The sequence below is a fragment of the Suillus subaureus genome, assembly GCF_016647635.1.
Source record: "Suillus subaureus strain MN1 chromosome Unknown BJ212scaffold_20, whole genome shotgun sequence".
Lineage (NCBI taxonomy): Eukaryota > Fungi > Basidiomycota > Agaricomycetes > Boletales > Suillaceae > Suillus > Suillus subaureus.
In genome coordinates, this window is record NW_024538576.1 from 571602 (window position 1) to 593437 (window position 21836).

The 21836-nt window shown below is 46.8% G+C and overlaps 6 protein-coding genes across 6 annotated transcripts; 3 read left to right on the forward strand and 3 right to left on the reverse strand.

Moving 5' to 3' along the window:
- Positions 1–1821: 1821 nt before the first annotated feature.
- BJ212DRAFT_1222501 (uncharacterized protein) lies at positions 1822–2316 on the forward strand (the record flags this gene model as incomplete). The annotated part of the gene is made up of 3 exons (XM_041329407.1): positions 1822–1879; positions 1979–2199; positions 2230–2316. Coding segments are annotated over 3 exons (366 nt in total), but the record flags the coding sequence as incomplete, so codon positions are not given.
- A 1395-nt stretch (positions 2317–3711) lies between these two features.
- On the reverse strand, positions 3712–6632 carry BJ212DRAFT_1361791 (uncharacterized protein). Its single transcript, XM_041335928.1, has 10 exons — positions 6128–6632; positions 5743–6079; positions 5613–5689; positions 5475–5563; positions 5299–5418; positions 5200–5244; positions 4870–5144; positions 4440–4814; positions 4340–4384; positions 3712–4280 (listed from the first exon to the last, which is right to left on the reverse strand). The coding sequence occupies exons 1-10, from the start codon at positions 6241–6243 to the stop codon at positions 4026–4028; spliced, it is 1734 nt and encodes a 577-aa protein (XP_041192071.1). The 5' UTR covers positions 6244–6632; the 3' UTR covers positions 3712–4025.
- Positions 6633–8075: 1443 nt separating this feature from the next.
- Positions 8076–9790, reverse strand: BJ212DRAFT_1273966 (uncharacterized protein; the record flags this gene model as incomplete). Its single annotated transcript, XM_041331126.1, has 2 exons — positions 8076–9188; positions 9257–9790. 2 exons carry the CDS (start codon positions 9788–9790, stop codon positions 8076–8078), a joined length of 1647 nt encoding a protein of 548 aa, XP_041192072.1.
- A 2569-nt stretch (positions 9791–12359) lies between these two features.
- Positions 12360–13759, reverse strand: BJ212DRAFT_1300520 (uncharacterized protein; the record flags this gene model as incomplete). Its single annotated transcript, XM_041332999.1, has 6 exons — positions 12360–12382; positions 12554–12598; positions 12637–12748; positions 13037–13305; positions 13461–13570; positions 13662–13759. The coding sequence occupies 6 exons, from the start codon at positions 13757–13759 to the stop codon at positions 12360–12362; spliced, it is 657 nt and encodes a 218-aa protein (XP_041192073.1).
- Positions 13760–14936: 1177 nt separating this feature from the next.
- On the forward strand, positions 14937–17092 carry BJ212DRAFT_1273866 (laccase 2 precursor; the record flags this gene model as incomplete). Its single annotated transcript, XM_041331120.1, has 13 exons — positions 14937–15058; positions 15105–15156; positions 15215–15283; positions 15328–15458; positions 15507–15535; positions 15589–15663; positions 15717–15744; positions 15797–16520; positions 16570–16590; positions 16641–16789; positions 16840–16863; positions 16920–16975; positions 17028–17092. The coding sequence occupies 13 exons, from the start codon at positions 14937–14939 to the stop codon at positions 17090–17092; spliced, it is 1545 nt and encodes a 514-aa protein (XP_041192074.1).
- Positions 17093–18446: 1354 nt separating this feature from the next.
- BJ212DRAFT_1253585 (uncharacterized protein) lies at positions 18447–21519 on the forward strand (the record flags this gene model as incomplete). The annotated part of the gene is made up of 5 exons (XM_041329741.1): positions 18447–19560; positions 19614–19803; positions 19860–20076; positions 20126–20716; positions 20800–21519. Coding segments are annotated over 5 exons (2832 nt in total), but the record flags the coding sequence as incomplete, so codon positions are not given.
- Between the last annotated feature and the right edge of the window lie 317 nt (positions 21520–21836).

The window sequence follows — 21836 nt, forward strand, 5'->3', positions numbered from 1 at the left end:
TGAAGGATGTGAGGAAAGGACCAGTGCCTGTGCACTTTGACATGGTGCTCATGATTGAAGATCAGGACTGGTACACTGGTGAGGGAATATTGGGTGAGTGTCATCATTTTTCAAACTATCTACAGTAAGCAACAAAACTGTTGCAATGTTTGTATGAGATTGATTACTCTGGCTATATCATTACAGGGATGGCAGCTATGAAAATGTGGATGAGAGCAATATTGTAGCCCTACATCCAGGCTACAATAGTTGTACTACATTGGAGATGTGAAAACATTTCCTTAAAAGGATATAAGCAATTTACTACATGGTATGCATTGCAACGGTTTTGTTGCTGATGTTTTTAATTATCAAAATCCTATCAATAGACATCAGTTATGTTATTTAGTGTGTCTTATAATGTTATGTGACATGTAAAAGGGTCAACATGATATAAACAAAGCCAAATGTTGAACTTTCTCAACATTTATCATTATGAAAGCCCTTTCTGCTGACAAAAGCAACCAAATCCTTTTTTACCTTGATTTTAACCAATTTACAAGGGAGATCTCACATGCTACTAGTGTTCACCATAGTACTATTATCAGAATTCACTCTAAACCTCATTCTGACCTTCAAAAGTCCTCTGGTGGTTGTCCTCCTGTCCTTTCCTCCCCCAATGTTCAGCATGCTATATGGTTAATCAGTACAGACAAGGCTGGAAATGCCACTCAAGTGATAAGAGCACTTCAGGACACCAAGAACCAGCCTATGTCCTCTCAGACAACACATTATTACTTGAGGAAATCTGATATGAAGCCTGTAGTGAAGCAAATACACCCTCTCCTATCCAAGTGTCATAGGAGAGTAAGACTATACTTTGCTATCAGTCACCAGCACTGGATGGTGGGTGACTTTAAAAGAGTCATATGGTCATATGAAACCAAAATTAATCATTTGGGGCCAGATGAAAGGAAATAGGCTTGGAAAAGGACAGGAGAGGGCCTGAGTATGAGGCTAGCAGGAGACAAGAGGGTGTATTTGCTTCACTACAGGCTTCATACCAGATTTCCTCAAGTAATGATGGGTCACCTGAGAGGACATAGGCTGGTTCTTGATATCCTGAAGTGCTCTTGTGACTTGAGTGACATTTTCAGCTTTGTCTGTACTGATTAACCAAATAGCATGCTGAATATTGGGAGAGGAAAAGATAGAAGGACAACCACCAGGGGACTTTTGAAGGTCAGAATGAAGTTCAGAGTGAATTCTGATAATGATACTATGGTGTACACTAGTAGCATGTGAGATCTCCCTTGTAGATTGGTCAAAATCAAGGTAAAAAAGGATTTGATTGGTTCTGTCAGCAGAGGGGGCTTTCATGATGATGAATGTTGAGAAAGTTCAACATTTGGCTTTGTTTATATCATGTTGACCCTTTTACATGTCACATAACATTATAAGACACACTAAATAACATAACTGATGTCTATTGATAGGATTTTGATAATTAAAAACATCAGCAACAAAACCGTTGCAATGCATACCATGTAGTAAATTGCTTATATCCTTTTAAGGAAATGTTTTCACATCTCCAATGTAGTACAACAATTGTAGCCTGGAGGTAGGGCTACAATATCGCTCTCATCTACATTTTCATAGCTGCCATCCCTGTAATGATATAGCCAGAGTAATCAATCTCATACAAACATTGCAACAGTTTTGTTGCTTACTGTAAGTCAGTGTATGTCCAGGAAGCTGCTCACATTGCAGAGACACATGGACAGTGCATATTTTCTCTCTTTCTCTCTGGTTTATTCAAGCTAACTTACTGTCTTTGTTAGATCTCTCAAATGGATGCACAATCAGTTGTTTCTGAGGAGCTGTATGCTATGTCAACAATGTGGAGTCAATTCTTGGAACACCTTCATTTGAGCCAAGCACAAAGAAGCAAATGAAGGTATGAGTTTATTTATTTTCTACTGAACTATTACTGACTGAGATCTAGACCTTGAAAAGGGTGAATGGATCAAACTCACTCAGTTCATTGCAGACAACAAGACTGAGCTTGTCCATGCCCATTCAAAGCTTACATTCACAGAAAAAAGAGCCTACAATATGCAGGTCCTTGAAGCCTATCAGCAGAGAAATCAAATCACACGTGCAAATCCAAAGGCTACTAACCATAATGTCAATGGATCACAAAGTAAGTTTTCACACATTGTTTATTTACAAAGCTAATTTTGTTACTAGTGGATGGCTCTTTGCGCTCATACCAGTGTAGAGGGTTTCTATGTAGCAGTTCAAGGCAGTATTGAAGATCTTTCTGAACCCAAGGTTTTTTTCACTCAGAAGGCCAAAAAGTTTGTCAAGGATATCCTCAATGTGGAGTCATGTTACCTTGGCTTAAAACTCAAGTCTTTCATTGTGAGTGGCCTCAGTAACTCTTATTTTTATTTGGTTGTTCCTCAAGCTAATGTCTCATGCAGATCAACATACTGCTCATTGTCAACATCCTCTGAACAAACTGATCAGTGAATGCCGCACCTTCATCCAGGAAGGACTTGGTGCATTTTCTCAGCTCAATTCATTAAACATACTAATCTCCTACTCAGATTCAATTACCCTTGAAAACAACATCCAACATCCTATCACGATGAACTTCACTAACTATGAGCAAAAGATGGTTGAATGCTGCAGCTTCGCACTCATCGGCTGGCTTGTGCCTGGGCCAGTTTGAAATCCCTCAAATGTTGGTGGAAGATCCAGAGTGAACAAATTGTTGGACACATTTCAGGATGGAACCTGCCACTGGGTGAAGTTAACTGATGAAGAACTTTTAGTGAGAATGAAGGATAATAGGGCTCATGCTGCCAGAGGAGAGCCAGTTTATGTGCCGAGGAAGGGAAGGAATAGAGCCCCCTTGAAGCAGAGGGGCATGGATGTTGTTGTGTCCTCTGACAGAAGCTCTAGCTCTAGTGATGGAAGCTCTAGTGACTTGGATGATTGTTAGTAGCACACAGTAGACTTAGATCTTTTTTGTTTTTGTGCAATGCAATGGTACTTAAATATATCATTTTGTCAGGGTTTGTGGATTGCATGTAGGTAAAAACATATCTAATAAATATCCAGGGATGATATGTATAGGGGACCAAAAAAGAGCACTCTAAAATAATGAGATTTGAGGTGTATTTCGTGGTCGTCGTGTGCGACGACGAGCTCGAAGGTTCAGTCGTCGTGGGAAACAACGAGATGCCCGGGAAAGTAGCGCCGTCACCTGATTTAACGTTAGAGGTACCTGATGTAAGCAGATAAGATGGCTTATCGTATCTACTGATTATATCTTATCTATTTAGCTAGAAATTCTTCCTAAGTCAGTGCTGAGTGCTGTGGCAATCGCTGAAGTACTGCAGCTTAAGATTCCCCCCCTAGTTAGTAACGAACATCACATCACATCACTCTTACTAATAAGTAATGTTTAAGGTGACACACAGGTGGATTGCTCTCCAGATAAATTTTTGGACGTGCTATCCCGTACGACTTTGAAGTTTGAACCAAGTCGGGACTAAAGCACAAAAATCCAGCGCTGGTGATGGCTCGCTGAAGTAGTAACCGCAAAGGTAGTAGCTGGTAATGAGTAAACCTGTTATCCGAATTCAACAGTAACGAACATGTTCAGAGTTTGGCATTCACTTATTGCGGGGCCTTATGAGGCCTTCGGATGAGAGACAGTGGAGAGATGCGAAACTTCACAGCTAAAATTTGTTCCCACAATTATTCGGTAGCCTAACCTAGTACTAGTTTGTTACATGACAGTCACAGCGAGTACATCGCGATGAGCCTGTGCCAAGTAGATGATAATATGTGAAGCAGCCCCTGCCGGATACTGTACTGTGATTAGCATGATCCGCATGAAGGAAACACAACGGAAGTGCCGTGGTCACAGGAAAAGGATATCAAGTACGTAACCAGATATCATACATGCTGCATGCAAATGGTATAGCATCTCCAAACCATTCTATGCTCCATATCATCCGTGCGTCAAGATCTCAAACAATATTCTGAAACCTCGGTAGCGATTTCTGTCTCCATCTGCCATTAAATTGTTTGAGGATATAAAACACTGGCCACCCAGCGCGCTGCACCAGAGTGCTATCCTCGGCAACAAAGGGGCTACGCGAATGGAAGGCCACCATGAGCCACGAAGTGGCGCATGTGAGAGCCAATGCCACCGCAACGTAGTGAGCGAGCGTCTCTTGCCCTTTCGTTCCACTGATTTCATCGACATTCATCCCAAATACGGCCTAGCGAAGCGCAATGGTCATTAGCATTTCGAGATCACTATCGCATACTTGACACATACCGCAGTGAAGGAAGCAGGAAGGAATATCATCGTGAGGTAAGAGATCTGAACAGAAGATTATTGAGAACTGCAATGACGAATACAATCATGACACACAAACCTGCTTCATCGCACCTGAGTCTCGGACGGTGGCCTCCGTCAGGGCCTTCATTCGCTTACTGTCATTTATGTTGACGATTGCAAACGCCAGTTCCGTCACGTTCTTCAACCGACTGCTCAGCATTAATCGCCTGTTCTCCAGCCTCCCGATTTCTGAGAGTAAATTCGCACACTCCTTTGCCATGAGCTTCATGGACTCTTCACGTTCGTCAAGACTAAGGCTATTGGAGTCCATAGCGGGATTCGGTGTATTGTGGAGGAACTCGACGGACTTCTTGAAGTCTTGGAGGAGCGAGTGGTAGTGTAGGAGGTATGCTTGTATAATGTGAAGTTTACGAGTCTGATCGATGTTATCAGTTAACAACACTTGGGATTCCTGAATGGCATGACAATCAACCAAAAGAACAAATATTGATTATTCTGCGACGCACCAGCCAAACGATATGAGTGTATAGCGACTCAAATGCCTGGTCCCATGCATAGAGAGCATACCACAAGATGGCTAGGAACAAAAATGTCGGGTCCTTAGATTGGGAGAAGATTTTCTGCCAATATACACTCTGTCCCGCACGATAGATGAGGGAGTGTAGCTTTTTTGGAGAAGGACGACGAAAACTAGAGCTTGGATGGTATGATATGATCGTGCTCGAATCCTCTGAGCGTACCATATGTATCGCGAGGAGATCGAGGAGAAGGATGTTACCAGCTGCGTAACTCAGTTATCAATCTAGGCCAAGATGAGAGTTTCAACCAGGACTTACAGCTGAGAGCGAGTGGTGCTTGGGTATCAATGATTTCATTTTCGTCTTGAAAAAATACTTTAGCTGGGAGTAGTCTCAGAAAGAGCGAAGACGACCTACCAGTGAATACGTGCTGTGAGAGCACAGATCTTACTGAACCTGGTGTTTCCTCTGTTGGTGTTGGCGGTTGAGTGACTGGATTTTGCATCGCCCGCATGAATGGGAGTGTAATCGTAATATCTGCGTCGAAATGTTAGGACTCATCGAACCATCAAACTACAGAGCAAAATACGCACGATCACCCTTGCCCCGCCGAACCTCCTCTTGGTAATGCGAGGGTATCCAATTCAGAGATGAAGAAAAGAAAAAAGGTTCAATATTATACCTATGATTCGTGTCAGTCACATGAGTGATCGAGCAACGAAACCATTTACTTCGTTCCAAGCATCTGCAGCACAGACATGGAAAGATTATCCACGAACAATGCACGAACACGGATGTTTGCAGGTCGCTACAGAAAAGGCGTCACGGCAGTACACGCACCTCAAAAAGAGAACAACTCACCGGCGTCTGCAACAGCTCCCAAAACTCATTTATACTTTCGGGTGTTATTTTAGTTGTTTGATCTTGGCCCTCCTGATCCAACACCGTAAAATTTCCGTCTGTTAGAACATCCAGCCAATGAACCGAACACGTGTCGAGCTCAGAACAGTTGCTGAGCATCTTGCTCCGTTTTACTTGATCCGGCTTCCAATTTCCAAAGAGAGTCTGAGGGTATCCATGCCATGACTGGCCCGTTGCGCCAGATGAGGCTGGTGGGTTGTCACGGTTGAGGGTAATGTCTGAATCAGTGTCAAAGTCCATCCATGGCCAAGGGCCCGATGGTGCTGCATGACGGTAGCTAGAAATTATTGAAGTAGCTGAATCTGTAGGCATGAAAGTCACTCACATAGGTGTAGGAACGGAAGGAGGCATAGTCCTGTCGCTCGCGCTGCCATACGGAGCCCTGCGAAGACCAGTAGAAAACGTCACGGAAGGTTTGTGATCATTCATGGTCCTAGACATTTTCACTCCCTATCAAATGTGTTGCAGGAGTAAGGGGATCGTGAATTTATTCCATCCTAGCAGAACAGATATACTTATAGCGACCAGCCGGCGATGCATCGATGAACTCGGACATCCAGTGCCTCTCAGCGCAGCATGCGCCACTTGTATTTTCTAATAGAATAGTTAGATCTTCCATCTCTTGCCACAGAGTCATTCGCGCACAGCATATAGCACCTACGGTAACGTATTATTATCCAGCTTTACGTCCGCGTCCGCGAACGGCACTGCAGGGGACTTACACGAAAACGGGCGGTATCACCCGCGAACACAATTCAAGACAGCAAGAGAAATTGTCTCACGAAGTCAAGGTCTGTAGCAACTGTCAGCCACCTGCGAGGATTAGTCACGTCACCAAATTCATATAGAACTTCAGATGGAACCACCATGATCTTCCTTCTTCATGGTGCGCGATTTCCCGAATCCTAGATATCACCTCGAATCTGATTCGTCGGAGATTCGGCTCACAGTACATCACCATCCAGAAACACGTTCCAAACCGCGGACCAAATGTAATCTATGCATGTTCTCTAAACCATGGACAATAACGACATCAGCTATATCACATGCTTGAGCTAACGGTGGATGAGATAGACGACGAAGACGAACTCCAGAGGCCCAGGATAGCTGTACTAGTTGGTGCAGTCGTTTTTGTCAGGAACCGATGTGAACGCCTCGCACGCCGACAAGCAAGGAAGATATACCTGATTCAAGGTAACCTACTTCCTAATCCCTGTGCCAATACTCTTTGGCAAGCTCTGTACTTGCCCCACAATGATCGGGCTTTCATCATAGCCTTCACGGGGATTGATACTCAGTGAAAATCGGACATGACCATTTCCACGGAGGTCGACGGATTTGTAAGTTTCGAGTAGTCAGTAGACCAGTCGTCACGCGTCACGGGGGTTGATATAGGGCAAGTTGAAGTAGTGGGCGATAGACACGCGTAGTGCAAGAATAGCCACCAGAAATCACGAACGAGTCAGAGAAGGTCAGATGTGAGTCGAACTTTATAGTTTCGGAGCAGTGCTCTGGATTATATGGTTCATCAGGGTCCATCAACAAAAAGTTATCGTTCATGAGCAACAGAAACTTACACAAGTGCCTTTATATTGAGCTGCAGATATAGCAGTCGACCCTGAAAATGGGATGTTGTCAGTGCGCGTACAACAAGTGGATCATACCAGAGGTTTGCGATATCGCCGCGGCGTTTGAAAGCTGTTTATAACACGATTTGAAATTAATCTAGAAAGGGGGTCCCTTCTAGACAATGTCAGTTTGACGTGTGAGGCTGACATTGGACAGCTGTACGTCAGCAGAGGTCGTTCAGAACTAGAACAGCGTCCTGAACGCCGCGGAAAGTCATCCAGTATATATATGGCCTAACTACAGGTTCACCAGAAGGATCACGGATTGGTGCACGAACATACCTTGTGACAGACCAAACATTGGATGACGATCATCGTCTGTCCTTTGGATATCTCCGTAGCATGGTAAGTAATAACTTAATGTACATAAAGCGATGTTAATGTGCATGCCATCAGATGACTAGTACTGAATAAGTACAGCAAAGGCACTCGAATGAAAGTGTTGGACGATCTGATAGTGGCTGACATGTGGCTATTTACAATCCACAAGGAGTCTAGTCACCCGTTCCTTGTCCACAGCATTTGTGGGGCACGCCGCCACGTGCCCACACACCCCTGTTCTGCCATCCACGCGGAGCGCAGCCGCAGGATTTAGGGGCTTTGCTGTACAATATACCAGTGTCCGATTCCTTTCAGAATACAGTTCTAGTATAAAACAGCCATCTCTGCGCAGACTACTGAAAGCCCAACGATCATCATCACCACCAACGGAAGCGCATTCCAGTACGCAAACGTCGCCTGGGATACGATGATACCCTTTTGCTTGAGGATGCCTTTCCATAGAAGCCCAGCGAGGCTTGCGCTGAAGGTGAACGACACGGCACCGATATTACTGGCTACAGCAAGGGCAATAGCAGCTGCGCGGATGGTTTGATCGGACAACATAGGAGATGCCGCACGCACGACCTTCGTGAGCAGAATCGTTGCACCAATGTTTGTCCCAGAGATGTTGCACAGGATTACTCCAAGAACACCGATCAGCCAGATGGTGCGGTACATATCTCCGTGAGTTGCACGTAGTAACCACGTGCCAAAGACGTCTATCCAACCCTGATGCGACAGGGCTTCAATCAATATAAACTGCGAGAAGGCGAATGGGACAAGGGCGAAAGGGAGCCGAGGGAGCGCGGTGAAGAAGGTAGGGAAGTGAGCGTGCAGCTGTTTGTGCAGGGCGATGCATTTGGAGCGCCACCGGGCTGCGAAGATCTTGGATGAAGGTGAGGAGAAATCGTTGACGACAACGCGATCGGAATCGGGGATGAAATCCATCTCGTCTGTCGTGGGTACTGGGGGTGAGGACTGACGATGCCTACTCTTGTCACCTGATAATATTTGGGCATCTTGCAGCATGAAGTCCTCTGACGGTATTCCATTTTCCTCTGGCCCTTTCTGCCCGCGCCCGAGCATAGGCAACTTCCGGACAAAGCGGTAGTGATCCCAGGCAACATCATAAATAAACTTGGCAACAGCAAAAGGCAAGCTAATCTTCCACACGTCAATTCCGAAGAAGCTGACGACCAAACACAGAATGAGGGCTGAACCAAGCATGAAGCTACCGACACAGGCGCCGATCGGATCGAGGAGGACTGAGCGAGCGTCAAGGTCGGCGGCGTGGTTCAACTTTCGAGGAACATATTTTTTATTGCGGTATTGACCACCAAGAGCCAAGAAGCAGAAAATGCTGCAAGCAATAAATGGGAGGATGGTGTACGCTGTGAAAGCGGCATTATTCACGCTGAAACCTTCACAGATCACGACCTAAAGTTATCGATGGAAGGACGTGTCATATTTACATCTGAGGTCAACAATACAGGGTCGAGACGTACATTCGTCGGGTTCCCGACAAACAAGACCATGCTCGCTGTGTTTGCCGCGGCAAACTCAGACATGAGCCATGAGATATGATTAAGCTCTGCGACTTTTGTGTAGTAAATAAGAAATGCGGTTCCAGAGAGAATGACTGGGTCGTTTCCGAGCAAGATTGACAGGAGGGTAAGCATGAGGTAGAAGTAGGAGTAGAGTTTCCAGCCGTTTGAACCACCCTTGTTGCTAACCCAAAACGCTGCTGACTGAAGGATACCGGTGATATCGAGGGTAATAGCCATGTAGGCAAGGGAGAAAAAGAGGATGAGGATGTTGTAAGGTTTAACACCATCTGTACCAACGATGCCTCCGCGAATGACTGCTGGGTCGAGACATTGTGCTGCCCAGAGGATTGCAATTGCGAGGATTGGGGCGGTTGTTAAATTTATTGGAATACGGGGTATTCGTCGAGGAGTGGGTATAGAGACTGGGTATATCACGAACCCAATTGATATGATGAAGACCACCAAGGTCGCGACAGAATAACCAGTAATCATGGGGGTGGACGTTGACCAGGACCGGTTGTGAATCGACTAGTCAGATGGAAAAATATATAAGGGATGCACATCAACGTTTGCAATTGGGTAAATGGATCAAAGACGTTTCCACCCACATATATATACCGTCACGATGTCGTAAATCTTCGAAGGAGGGGACGTATTAGTTGTCTTCGCTTCTAGAAACTAAGGAATCCGCTGCGATGGGCCGGTCGTGGCATACATGTCCGACGCCTAAGCATGCGGAAGAACGTGTGCTCACACAGTTTCGATGCACTGGTTTTGTGACACTGCAGGCCCAAATAATTACCGTCGATTGTTTCTCTTGCATGCGAATAAATAAAAGTATCCTGGGAATAGCCCTGAACCGATCCGGCATTTGACATTCTACATAGAAAACACCAGTTCAGGGCACTTGCTTTTGAATTTGTCATGGTTTACGTGATAGATAATGTCAGCCAATTAAAATCGACCATCGTCACCATAGACTCGGCTGGCAGATTGTTCTCTGGGATTATTCTAACTACTCAATGTAGCAGGTAGCTTCTATATAGACGTCAGTGTGGTGCTAACCTGTGTACAGACTCCAATGGGGCTCATTCTGAGCAGAACGTCTGGCGTCACCATCTCATTATCAACCCGCAGTAAGCTAAACTGAAAACTCACCCTCAAATGAAAAGCGTGGCTATTCAAATACTCACGAATGACGCCATTGGATGATTCCCGTGTCGTGGTTACTCCTTCGCATGGATCGCACGAAACACATCGTTCCACACTTCTTTGATTCGGACAGCCCCAAGTTGCCGTTCTAGCTGACTAGGGCCAATGGGCTTAGTGGAGATTGATGTTCTGGAGTTAGAGAAGCTCACCGAGGTCAGCCAGATTAGCTGCTGATTCAGGCGTGAGTGAACATTTTCCTCCCAAGTATTTGGTCTGACAACTTTGAGAAGTGGATGTTTAGCAACAGGTTCCATTTCGCCTCATCTTGTTAATATTCTGGTGTTTTGTCCAAGTGCGGTCATATCCGCTTCAAGAAATGCAGCGCCGCAGCATTTTTTGCACCACAAGTCTGATCACTTGGAATCAAGATCCCACATTTTCCAATTATGTACGTCAGTAGGGCTAGTTGTCTCCGATGCTATGATACTTCACAAGGCCTGGGGAATTAAACAGTCGATTTGCATAATCACCCACGTAAGCCTTGGAATCCCAAACTCGTTTTGACTTACGGTTTGACTTACGACGTGTATGCCATAAAAATTAGCTTTCTGCCCTCTTCTGTTAACAGTTTCGAAACAAACACTTGATCACCCCTACACTCCAAGTATTCTTAATAAGTACTGAGTAGTAATCATTCATGCGATTACTGCACAAGTGCATAATGCCATGGCGGTTCTTGCATGGTGAGCTACGATATGAGATAGTATGTTTCAGGCCGGAGAAGTTATCGCCGCTCGCTGACATTTCCGCCTTGCTGTAGAGTATAGATGGCCGACCCTATTCTTATTGTTGAATGTGCTGTCAATGACCTGTCAGATGATACATTGTCATCCGTGGCTTCCCGCTGCAGTAAATTCAGAGCACTATTCTCTCACCTTACTGTCTTTGCAGGCACCAGGAACAGCAATACCAAATTCCCAGTTGCGTGTTTATCTTCTCAAAGTAATGTTTGTTATTGACGATGTAGAATAGGTTGCAAATGCGATTGACGAATCGCCCACCAGCGTGCCTAGTCATGCCCGTAATGATCTTGAGAGGAGACTACTATGGAAGTCCAACTTGCACATGTTGGTTATCGTGGTTATCTATAGTCTGAATTATGTGAGTGTGAACTCTGTCGATATGTAACGAAGCGCTCTTTTACCCGGTATTCTATTTCTTATATCTGGATAGTACAAACGGGATGAGCTCACCGTGAGACCAGCTCTCATTTCTTGTGGAGGTTTGCTCAGCTTTGGTTTCGGACCCTCGATTAAATCTGGTATTTTCAAGCCATGCGAGGAAAACTTGGTCGAGGAAAGAACTTGAACAATCTCCGTCACTGACCAAAGCTGGACGATCTCTAGGTTATGAGAGCAGTATTGCGATCTTCATCGCGATTTGCGTAATGTTCGTACTCCCTGATTTGCTTCGCAATACCAGATAGCTCGCTCTGGAGAAATGAGCACTGACTATCTCCCGCCTCGCAGAAGATGGTCGTGGTAGGGTTGAGCTTGAGAAAGAAACGATCATACAAGGACTGGGATGCTGTGTCTGACTGGAAGGTGTGACTGCTACACGCTATCTCTTGTACTCAGAGAGACACTACAGGTTCCCGATGGCTCAATTCTACTACACTGGTTGCGTGGTGCTCACCAACACATTCGTCGGAGAGTCTACAAAGCAAGCTCTTGCTGTTGACCAGCGCAAATAGGAAATGCCATTAGATTGTTCTAGTAGCATTAACCCAGACCTCTCATCCTCATTTATTATCGCATAATTCTCCCAGGGAATATAATTCGGTTCAAGCTCGGACTCATATCGTTCAGCTATATAAATATCGCCACTGGAAATGCAGCTGAGTACCGCCTCACAATTCCCTCGGAATGCTTACTACAATGAAATGAAACCATAGGTTAAGAGAGGTTAGTAGTTCGCGTTATGGGACAAAAAAAGCTTCATAGCTGGCTTGTATTAATTTAGCTAGTGCGACACTTGACGTTTGAATTCGTGAAATTCTACCTGCGTTGGCTGAAACCGGTTTCTGGTAGAGTCGTGACTTACTAGTAGTAGGTGTCCTGTTATCCTTCTGAAGTGCTTCGGCTTCGGCTGTCAAATGTTGACAAGAACAAGGTATAATTTCCAACCTGCGCCCTCCCGCGCCAGGCCTGACCGCAACCGCACGAAGCCTCCACACTTCACCGGTATCTCCCACGCCAGTGTGACCTCCGGAGGTCCTCCACCATTCTTGCTTTCGCCCTGGGAAATGTTGGAGTGCTTATTTAGCCTTATTTTACTTGGTATAAACCACATCAGATGGAAGGTGATTCAAGAAAAATGCAAGTGAATTCGATCACAATAAACAGACATAAGAAAATTTCATTTCCAAACAAATTGAGGAGACATATCTCTATGTCCAACTTCGACAAAAGATCCTCAAAACGGACAACACGTCGGTTATCATTATCGTTCGAGTTGCCGATCGCAAGTGCGAGAAGATTATCCTGTAGTAGTTGCGAGGAGAATACTTCTGGAAAGCGAACTTACGGGTGTGGCAGAGAACGGCAGCGGTGGTGCCGTTAAGATACGAGCGGTACACCTACAGGCCTGGGAGATCCGGAAACATTGATGTTGAGTAACTCCGTGAGTCACGGCATGTTCGGCTAGAATGACTGTCTTCTTTATGGTCTGACTAGAGGAGACTAATGTCCGGCGCTGTCGGCGGCATAATGTAGGATGAGTTGGGAAGGCAGGCTTTGGTGGAGGACAGTAGTGGCCATACGAGGGCATGTGTGCTAAAAGCGCGTCTTCAATCGCTGGAGAAGGGCGAGGGCAGCGAAAGTGATGGATGAGTAGTGTTTGGTGGGGTGGAGGGCAATAAAACTTGATTTGGGAGTGAGATCAGGATGACGGGTATTCTGAACACGCAAAGTGATGGGTAAGGAACAACCCGTTCAGGTTGTAGGTTGACCAGATCGAAGTTTAGGTGGCGCTTCGTCGTTGCTCTTCACGTTCGCGTTGGCGAGCGCCAGAAAGTTGTCCCGTTCGTGGTCAAGAGATTTTTTACCGCCGCCGCCGTTCCTATTACCCGGGTAATAAGTCGAAGGGAAATTTGCAGCTAACGAGGTTTTCGAGGTTTTGCCCTTTCGTTCTTACGTTACTCTGCACGTACCTCGTTGGCGTGAGCTTTGGGAGCCGAGGTGCTTCGGAGAGGTGACAGAGCACTTGTATGCTCAAGGATTGCAGGAACCGAGCAAGATCCGGATGCATAACAGGGCGCCGTAAACTCGACTGAAACCTTGCTTGTCATATTCATTGTAGCGGCGCGATCTACATACCAGGAGAAGATGACAGGGTAATGGAACTAGACCAAAAAACGGACGGATGTGGTGAAAGAATATGACAAAAGAGTCGTGACAGGCTTTGCTCAGAAACTTGAATACAAACAAACACATCGTACTTGTCGTCACTGGTGTGGTCATGTAATTGCAGGTAAGTCGACGTTGGACTTTGCAGATCTGAGGCCTGCCAACTCGGAGGAGCTGTGGGGTGATTGTGTACCATGGAAGTTGCCGGTAAGTTAGGAACATGCATGATGTGAGGAATTTTGGGGTGCTAAAACCTTGATATGCAACGTAATTTTGCAGGAACGACTGTCACTAGGGGAGACTATCTTGCCGCGGCATCCGCGATAATCGTCGCCGATGTCGCGGACTCTAAACTTCACACGCCATCATCGCACAATTCCTCGAGCCATCAGAATTCAGAAACGCTTCGACTCAGGGGTTTACTTACACTTGGTTCTCATACTGTACTGATTGTGGGCTATAGTGAACTTTAGATGCTTTTTCTACGCAAAAACACGACTCTCGAGAGGACTCAGCAAAATCACACTCGACTCGTTGTGCATTCCTATAATAGAGAAGGAACGGATAGCTTCCCTCTATCTGGTCTGCCTCCAGCAGACTAATGCATTACTGGATTCTCAAATCGAGATGCGTTCCCAATCATGCTGCACTGACTCATTTACGCTTAGCGGCACGTCGAACTTGTGTATCGCTCGCAAAGCCCCAGATCGACGCCAACATTCCATTGAAGGCTCCCAACTTGCTCATTGCCGTGGCGCTACCGTACTACTGAGGTTAGACTTCCGGACGTGTCAAATACCGGCTCCGCTGGTCCTACCGCTCTCAAGTATGTACACGTTCTACTTGATTGAAAGAGTCAAGTATACAACACGATACATTGCTATCTGGCTATGTAGGGACAAGTTTGGATAATATTAGTGCTCACTCACAAGCCTTGACGGCCCAACGTAGGTTTCTTTGGACTCAAACTGGAATTAGTCATGTGCGAGGGATGTAGAGAATTCCGTAAGGTAAGCGTTCCAATGTCTCCTTTATAATGATTCACTGAATTGCTCTGCAGTATACAGGAATAAGCAATGATGACGGGGAATTTTTGGTCTCTATCAACTTTGTGTCTGACATTTGTACCGTCTTGTGTCGCACTCAACACCCAGCTAGTCATTTCAAACTCCAAGGTTGCCCCAGACGATTTTGTAAAAGAGTATGTGCTTGATGCGGGGCTCATATGTGTCTGATCGATTTTGCAGTGCTATCGTGGTCAATGGTGATTACCCTGGACCAGTCCTCACAGCAGTGAAGGTACGAAGTTCGCTTTATGCAGCTGCTCATACCAACCAACGAAATTGACTACGCTAAGGGCGAGCGCTTCCAAATCAACGTCACGAATATGTTGGTGGATGGATCAATGAACACGAGTACATCCATTGTTAGTCTCATCTTTACTCTGGGATTGCGCTGACGTAGCTCCAGCACTGGCATGGAATCAAGCAACATTTGTCGAACGAGATGGACGGAACTGCTATGGTGACCCAATGTCCCATAGTATCTGGGCATTCTTTCATGTACGACTTCACGCCCGTAAACCAGAGCGGGACATTTTGGTGCGGACTGGCTTTGTACCACGGGAATGATCATTTACGATGTATCAGGTATCATTCACATTTCACGCTCCAGTACTGTTGGTAATTTCATTCTTCATCGGAGTAAACAGCTAAATATTTTTTTATTTAGGCGAAGGTCTAAGAGGACCCATAGTCATTTATGACCCGCTAGATCCCCACTTGGACATGTATGACGTTGATAACAGTCAGTATTAACCTTTAACTATGCATGTAGCTGTGTGTACTAACGATATGCAGCATCGACTATTCTTACTATCTTAGATTGGTAGGATGATCAGCAGCAGTTTCACTCGTTCAACTGAACCACCTTGTTGAAGGTATCATGTGAACGCCTACGACGTCACCGGGTCCACCAATCCCGATGCAACACTCATTAATGGCCGCGGCCGTTATGAAGGCGGACCTCCGATACCTCTTTCTGTTCTCAGTGTTGTGCAGGGAAAACGATATCGTATCCGACTAATAAACATGGCATGCAAACCAAGCTTCGTATTCTCGATCGACGGCCACACGTTTACCGTCATCGAGGCAGATGGTGAAAACACATTGCCTCTGGCCGTTGACTCAATCCAGATCTTGGCTGGTCAACGGTACTCTTTAATTCTGAATGCAAATCAGACGGTCGACAACTACTGGATTCGGACAAACCCCAATTATAATACGACCTTTGCAGGAGGTCAAAATTCTGCAATTCTTAGATATGAAGGAGCTCTGCAACGGGACCCCATACACAGAGATTGGACTTCAAGTAACCCTTTGTCCGAACCGAATTTGCATGCTCTGGAAAACCCTGCAGCCCCTGGTCTTCCAGGGGTCGGTGGCGCAGACGTCTCGTTGAATCTGGTCAGCGTATGGGACGACAATATTGGGAGATTTCTCATCAATGGCTATAGCTATACTTCGCCGACCATTCCCGTTTTATTGCAAATTTTAACTGGACAATTGGATAACTCTCAGTTGCAGCCCTACGGGTCTGTTTACACCTTGCCACCTAACAAGACAATCGAAATGTCTATACCAGGCGGACAACCCGAGGGATATGTAAGTAGTCCATATTTCTTCCTTTCACTTTTCTCATGTACCACTGTAGCATCCTTTCCACTTGCATGGTGTGGGTATGACTGATTGCATCCGGTTCGTTCTATCTCATGTTTCACACAGCACACCTTCTCCGTTGTAAGAAGCGCTGGAAGCGATACATACAACTACGACAATCCCGTGCGGCGAGATACGACAAGTAACGGTGTTGCAGGTGATAATGTGACAATCCGCTTTAGAACCGATAATTCCGGGCCATGGTTATTCCACTGGTACGATCAATATAGTTGTTGTTGTATATAGCTTAGCGACGTTCTTTTAGCCACATTGACTGGCACCTCGACCTGTAGGTGTTGTTTTGCGGTCCGCAGTCGGGTGAATTATCTGATCCAAATTCTGTAGGGGTATGGCCGTGGTATTCGCAGAAGACACCGATGATACTTCTTTGAGGATAAAAAGTAAAGGCCTATCTGATATTTCAATACCCTGACCTCATTGTCGTTGCTGTAGGTGCATGGAAGCAGCTGTGTCCGAACTATGATGACTTATCATCAACAATCCGGAACGAGTCGTGAGCACTATCGCCAAGGCAGCATTAAACACGAAATTCCAGGTAATTCAGAAAGCCTTTAGTATCCTATTTTCTTTACATTCTATCAGTGCTGTTTGTTACCAGCTTGTTGTGTACACTACATTTTTGCATTCTTCACACTAGTGAGAAAGTCTTCTTCTTTCATCGTTATCCTACAATAGATTGATCTTGCAGTGACAAGTTCGTCTGTATGTACTTAGGGCATAAATGATGTCCTTTGGCTTGCTCTTCCGAGAGTGAAGACCTGAAAGCCAGCCAGCCATTTAAGTTTGAGGGGCAGGGCTACGTGCACTTGCGCTGTCAGAAAACACCTAGGTCGATCACTCACAATTCTAATACAGCGAATTGAGACAGGTATCCGGAAAACCCTGTTTTCCCCAGCTCGGCGCCCGATGAGTCAGTTGAATGAAGGCTGCCTCGAGACTAGAATGCACAGCTGCACGGAAATTATCGAGGTACGAGAGTGAGGAAGCACCAGCTATGTATACAGCCTGGACGGAATTCGTGGATATTTTGGTCTAGGTGCCACCAGTGATCACAAACGCTCCCGGGTGTCGTTGGGTGATCGGACATGAGGTAGCCGCAGCTGTCCACGGCATACTGGAGATGATATACTGACCTTGAAGCTTATATTGAAGGCGCCCAGAGACACATTGCCTCCGTATTGGAAAGAGTAACTCGACGTGGACGGGTGTGTTTTGAATAGTAGAAATCCAAGGTAAATAAATCAGGCCACCGCAGAGATATGCAATTTGTACCGAGAGATGATGTTTGGTAACACGAATAGTGTGAGCGTTAACCGGACAGTTCTTCTCGGTACAGAGCACCTTGAATAGGTTAATAACATGAAGTAATAGCTGTACACATCGAGAGCAGACGCGAATAGGAAGATTTGACGGGGCCCGGGAAGGGAGCGCTCTCGAGTCTTATATACTGTGAAGCCGACCCGCCGAGTCTCACTCGGTTACTCGCACCATCGAATGATCAAGAGCTGGTGGAAGGGACTTGCCACTGACCAGTGGTTGAAGATTTAATATCTCTGCAGGTCAGCCTCAAAATACGACTGTTCCGAGTTTAATATTTACTACCTTGTTCCATGCGCAGGTAGCAGATTGGTCGAGAAGTCTAAAAGGGAATCACTCTCGTGAAGAAGTGACGCAGAAGAGACTCAGGATTCCGACGAAAACAGGTCGGAGCGGAAGCAATAAGTCATACAAACAACGTCAGAAGCACGCTTACCACAGGTCCCTCTCGACATCGTCGTCCACGACGACCAGCACTCTTTCCACCCTTTCCAACACATTCACGACATATCTATGACTGGTCGACAATCACGCAGCACTCCATCTTCGTCCTCTTCCTCGTCACCGCATGGCTCAAAGTTGTCCAAATTCCTGGCAAAACAGAGCCGGGATAGGTCAAAATCTATGACAGATCCAATCGCAGCCGCCAGCACTGCGTCTATCGCCAGCTCAAGTTCGTCCAACTGTACGTCCGTCAGCAGCCCACCACTTTCACAATACAGCTCGCGAAAGAGCGGTAGATTTGGTGGTGGGAACGCTAGTAACAATCTTAGAGACGACAAGCCAAGTAGCCCGCAGCCTGACCCTGATAGTGAACAGGAGGACTCATTTGACGAAACACCTGTTATTATCGAGCCTGCGGATATTGTACGCTCACGGAATCGCTCAGAACGCCCTCTCAGCACCATTTCTGACATGCATCCTTCTTCATCCATGTACGCTTCAACATCATCCACACGTATATCGGATCTCCCTACACGGCTATCCGGATGGCTATCACATACTTTTACCAACTCATCAACAGACCTGTCTCTTCCGTCAATACTCTCGCAGTCCAATTTTAACTCCCAGGCATCCCCTAAGACCAAGAGCTCAGCCTTACTCACAGCCGCGAAGCACGGCAAAGGACATCTCGATCGCGCAATGCGCTTTTTGCTGGATAGTGACTCTATCCCTAACAAATCTTCAGAGCCTATCTGGCTCCTTGGTGTACAACATTCAGGATATGAACCTCCACCTACCCCTAGCCGCCGCCCTTCTGTCGAATCTCGCCGCTCTCCATCGTTCCGTTCTACCACATCATCCTCAGCCACAGTTTTACCTGACCCCTCTCTGTCTCTTTCTTCATCTTCTTCCAAAAACCCTGCCAACAATTGGCCACCTGTTTTCTACGCTGATTTTACGTCACGAATATGGCTAACATACCGTAATCAGTTCGCTCCTATACGCGACTCCACACTCTCGGCTTTAGAGTCGGATATAACTTGCTGCGAGCCACAGCCTGTGTCTTCGAGTCCGCGCCCTAAGAGGTGGCATTGGCCAGGCGGGGGTGAGAAGGGCTGGACGAGTGATGCAGGGTGGGGTTGTATGCTCCGGACAGGTCAATCACTATTAGCAAACACCCTCTTGCATTTGCACTTAGGTCGAGGTGATCTTTCCCCTGGTAGCCGAAGAAACTCGTCTTGATTGCTCATTATTCAGAATGGCGCCGTCCTCCAAACCCAGTACACACAAATGATTATGCCACATATGTCCAGATCATTACATGGTTCCTCGACTCGCCTCTCCCTCAAGCACCTTTCAGCGTACACCGCATGGCCCTTGCTGGAAAGGAGCTGGGCAAAGATGTTGGGCAATGGTTCGGGCCTAGCACTGCTGCAGGCGCCATAAAGTATTAATTTTCCCTTATATTTTCCTTTTAATCAATCGATTAATCTGTGCACGCAGAACGCTTGTACATGCCTTCCCAGAAGCTGGCCTTGGTGTCTCCGTTGCAACTGATAGTGTGATTTATCAGTCTGACGTATACGCCGCGTCAAACGTGCATATTGGTTCGCCCCGACGACATATGAGAGCCGCCTGGGGCGAACGCGCAGTCCTTGTGCTCATCGGTATCCGTCTGGGTATTGACGGTATTAACCCTATCTACTATGAGACTATCAAGGTCAGAGCACTCGCTTGAGATCCCAGCAAACATCTGACGTTTATCCAAGGCGCTCTTCACCTTTCCACAAAGCGTGGGCATTGCCGGCGGGCGCCCCTCTTCCTCATACTATTTTATGGGCTCACAGGCTGACAATCTCTTCTATCTCGATCCGCATCACGCTCGAATCGCCGTACCCCTCCGCCCAGCACCTCCGCATGACTTTAAACGCGGGATGACCCCAGATTCGGGCCGTCCGCGCACCTCCCACCACCGCGCGCCTACCTCGCCTTCAAGCGTGCGCACGGGGAGCTCAACATTCTCTTACCACGCACCACTGTCGCCTTCACCGCTGCAGCATCAACTCAGCGCGAGCTCGAATACGTCTGGCTCATCTGGCTCGCATCTGCCACGCTGGGCAAATGCGAGCATACCAACACCACTTGGAGGGTCAGAGCTCAACCCACGAGAACTGAGTACGGAGAACACCAGCGACCTGGGTCCAGTTGCAGAGCACTACGTGACGCAGTACTCCCCTTCTGAGCTGCAGACATTCCATTGCGACCGCGTACGGAAGATTCCCCTCAGTGGACTCGACCCAAGCATGTTGCTTGGGTTCCTTTGCAAGGACGAGACGAACTGGATTGATCTCAGGAAGCGTGTGAATGAGGTGGGCGTCTTTTTGATACTGACGGGTGTTTTTGGTATTGATGTTTTCTCTTTTTTCGTGGGGTACGTTGGTAGTTGATGCACAAGCACAAGCCGATATTCACGATCCAGGACGAGCCACCGTCATGGCCATCCGATTCGGACGAATTCATGGGGCTCGAATCGATCTCGGAGCCAGATATCGATATGGAATTTGACGGAGATGGTGTGGAACGCGATGACCAAGAACAGCCTGAGAACGAAGACCAGTTCTTTGATACTCGCTCTGCCTCTCACTCACCTGTCCCAAAAGGTCAGGGCTCAGAAAATGACACGGAGGAGGATCCAATGGGGCCAATCACCCCTGGCCCCAATTCCATGCTTGAGGCGGACACACCAGACAAGGCGAAGGAGCATGTGGACGATTTTGAGGAGATTAGTGCTGAGGACGAGGATGATGATGAGGACTGGGTCGATCCTTCGCTACCCACGCCTCTGGCGCTGTCCATACAGCGCCCTTTTGCGCCCCCTCTTGGGAAATCGATATCGACGAGCTCCACAAGCAGTGGTGGAAGTGCGGGGAAAGAGAAGACCAAGAAGTTGTCTGGGAGGAAGAAGAAGACGGCGGTGCTAATGAAGGCGCCGGTGAAGGCCGATGTGCATTTCCCGTTCCCGCGGTCGCTGGAGGAGAGCGTGCATGATGGGGGACATGGGTCCGAAGCAGAGCCATATGAGAGGCGAATGAACAATGCACGTGCGAGAGACGGGGGGCGCACCGAGAGCGGGGGCGTCAAAGCTGTTTTGACGGAGGATATGAGATAGCCCAGGGTTCGTTGGTTGTAGCCTGTAGTGGTGTTGGGTATGTTTTTTATTAGTGCCCAGGCATTTCATTTCGACTTGCGGCTGCCTGTGGTGTGGTGGACCCTTTGGGGCCTGTAATTATGTATGTACTTTTGCCTGCTTGTTCGTAGAGATACCCGTCACGTTAGGCATTGGCTCGATGTGTTATCCATATCCGTCTCCTTCTCTGTCTTGGCTTTCCAATGTTCATCAACTTTTCATTTAGAAGCCCAGAGATTTGGTGAGGCACCTCGTCGGAGCCTCAGCGGCCAGGATCTTCTGAATCGGAAATT

Bases quoted from the DNA above. Each gene is read 5' to 3' on its own strand.
- BJ212DRAFT_1361791 (XM_041335928.1), bottom strand. From the start codon at position 6,243: ATGTCTAGGACCATGAATGATCACAAACCTTCCGTGACGTTTTCTACT. The intron at 5,690-5,742 runs GTGAGTTGTTCT...CCTTTTCTGTAG, and splicing joins GGGAGCTGTTGCAGACGCCG to CGACCTGCAAACATCCGTGT. The intron at 4,385-4,439 runs GTTTGTGTGTCA...TCTTCTGTTCAG, and splicing joins ACTCAGGTGCGATGAAGCAG to ATCTCTTACCTCACGATGAT.